Here is a 3156-nt window from a genome sequence, read left to right as displayed (position 1 = left end):
CCCTCTTACTTTTACGTTTATCTCTTTTTCACGTGTGTATAATTGCGTATAATAGTTATTGCTATATTGGTCGGGCAGAGTATCTAGTTTGGTCTAATAACCAATTGGGTGCAGATTTGAAATTACGAAAATAGAGTTGAAATAATTTTGTCAATAGTTTTTCCAGTGTGACTAATATATTTAAATTTTAAATAAATACAATAATAAATTAATTAAATTTATGTGCAGATATGTAATTATTAAATTCCGAATGAAAATTTTTAAAATGAAAAATCTGACCTAAATGATTCATAAAGATGATATGGACATTGCTAACCCAATCGTTTGTTTTTTTGCCATGAGAAGTACTTCCAAACAAATTCAAAACGAATACTGAGAACAATAGAACCACCCGAACCATTTTAACAAATATCAACAAGGATAAGCCGATGAAAGCAGGTGCAACAAAGACAATAAATATTTGCATTAAAAATTAGAGACATGTTTATTTTTTACCAGAAGTCTTTGACAATTGAGCAACAATCACTATAATGTTAATCTCAATCTGGTCGAGTTGATTGAAGTCACCCCAATGATCAGTTTTGAGTCGCTCCCCAACACAGTGTTGGAGAGTTCATCGATGTAACCCATCAAGGAGGAATCTTTGTATGATAGATTTTTGGGTGGATAATAGATGGCACAGGTGAAGTGTGATTCGCTATCAATGATGCATTTGAGACAGAGGGTTTTCAATGCATCAATGACAGAATGAAGTGAGATGGATACAATGCAATACAATATTTTATTTGGCCACAAAATTTGATAAAATCAAGAAAATCAAGAGCAGTCCTTGAGGAGTCCTTGAGACTTATCGAGCACAGCCACCTTTTCAAAATATGATATATAATTGTCAGTTTCGTATGCATATATATATATTTATACATTCAAATATACATATATACATTTACATACATACACACATATATATACATACATACACACATCAATCCCGGTTCTCAAGGAACCATCCGGCATTTCTGCGCATGATGGTAGGCGCCCGGACGGATGCACACTAATACCTTAGAGAGCCGGTAGATGTTTGGCGTGGGATGTTACGGTCCCTGGCACCCTTGCCGAACGATATGTAAACCTGACAAGTAAAGAATGCGGTTTGGCCGCGGCCAGGGCAGCGGACGAGAAAATGAAAAAATATGGGAACGCCCTCCCCTCGATGGAATTCTTGCCAATATGTATCGAGGTTCTCGGCCCGATGGACCCCAACACCCTTAAATTTCTTAAGGCAATATGTAAAATGATCAGCGTCAGATCAAGCGACAGCAGGGAACTGTTTTTCGCAACTAACCACATTTCATGCTTGTTGCAGCGGTTCCTGCGTGTCTGTGTGCTTGAAAATATCCAACTGAATGCCGACATGTGCAATTAACGACAAATCAAAGTGTTAATCCATTTGTTACTTGATGTTTGACGGTTCAGTGTCACTCATCATGTTTTGGTTTTAACATACATACACACATACTTACAAGATAAGCAAATATATACAGACAAGTACAGTCATATATTAAAACAAATAAGCCGCAAACTTACCAACATATTATACATGAATACACATCTACATGTCATTACCAAAAATAATTGACAAAATTTGAACTTTCACAAAAAACAATTTAATAATCACAATCACAGTTTATTAAAAACAATTTCAATTTATTTTTTAAATTTTTCACATGAAAGATATCCACAGGAAAACCTATTTGTAAAACGTGGTTCCAGCTTCTTGGACCCCTGCATATGATATGGCTGAAGAGCATATTTGTTTTTTAATTATTCGTCTTTAAATAATTTTTTCTTCTCTTTGCGTTACAGTAATCGTAGTAATGGCTGAACATCTGTGGTAATTTATTCAAAAGTTGTTTGTAAACAAAACAAACTGCACAGTGTAGCTTTAGTTGGTTGAATTATTTGTCTGCTGAAAAAGAGGTTTTGCATGAGTGAGTTTTTTGATAGTGTTATTGTCCTAATTGCTCTTTTCATTAATATTATTATTGGATTTGTTACTGTTGAACATGTACCTGACCAGATAATATTACAATAAGAAACATGCGGCAAAACTATAGTGTTGTAAAACATATCCAAGCATGATTTTGGTAAATAAAATTTGATTTTGTTTATGACCCCAATCGGTCTTGAGAATTTAAAACAGATGTTAAGAACATGTGGCTTGAATGATAACTTTTGGTCCAACATAACTCCCAAAAATTTTACTGTCTTACTTTCTGTGATGAGAGTATTGTTGACTATGATTTTATATGGCTCCTTGTAATTCATATAATTTACTGGCCCAAATACCATCATTTGGGTTATCTTCTCATTTAGCGTCAATCTATTGGGATTAAACCATGAAACAATATGTCCTAATTCGACATTTGTTTTCTCTATTAGTTCCTGTGAAGCAATCAGCAGTCGATAATTCATTCCAGAAAATCTTGTTCGACTTGTGATGGAAATGTATACGAATACTAAGACTCTCGTCAGCATAACGGTTGGAAACACAGATGCATTTGACATATCTAGGTAATATTCTGGATTGTACTGAAACAGCTGAAGCTGCCGTTCGAGCACGCATACGTGCAGCCTAGAATAAATGGCATCTCCTTGCCTCTATATTGATGCGGCGTGACATCCTACTACCACTACGATCAAGACTTTATAAATCTTTGATACGTCCGGTGTTGTTATATGGTGCAGAAACATGACCAATGACAACCAAACTGGAACAACATGCTCCGATGGATGTAACGAATTGATCTGAAGGACCACATCAAATCCACCGAAATCTTGCGTCGTGCTAGTTCAGATGATATAAAGGATGAATACCGGCAACACCGTCTGCGGTAGTTTTGGCCATGTCAAAGGAAGTGGAAACAGTGCCATAACTTCTCTTGCAGATGTTGAAGTAACAAATTTCCACTCTCTAACAATAACGTGTCTTGGCAGAACTTTTGGATTTTTTATCTTTGCATTACTACTGCTTTCAATGCACACTCTAAACATAGTAGAGTGTTCATCATCATCTTTAACATCATCTGCTAAGTTTTTTGACGTTTAAAAACTGGATAACATGTAATGACATATATATCCTGTGATTTCAGAAAATTT

The 3156-nt window shown here is 35.3% G+C and overlaps 1 protein-coding gene across 1 annotated transcript; it reads right to left on the bottom strand.

Moving 5' to 3' along the window:
• Positions 1-525: 525 nt before the first annotated feature.
• On the bottom strand, positions 526-1413 carry HELRODRAFT_158518 (hypothetical protein; the record flags this gene model as incomplete). The annotated part of the gene is made up of 2 exons (XM_009010569.1): positions 526-697; positions 1130-1413. 2 exons carry the CDS (start codon positions 1411-1413, stop codon positions 526-528), a joined length of 456 nt encoding a protein of 151 aa, XP_009008817.1.
• Between the last annotated feature and the right edge of the window lie 1743 nt (positions 1414-3156).

Source organism: Helobdella robusta (assembly GCF_000326865.2).
Source record: "Helobdella robusta unplaced genomic scaffold HELROscaffold_1, whole genome shotgun sequence".
Taxonomy (NCBI): Eukaryota; Metazoa; Annelida; class Clitellata; order Rhynchobdellida; family Glossiphoniidae; genus Helobdella; species Helobdella robusta.
This window is presented reverse-complemented; position numbering and strand designations above follow the sequence as displayed.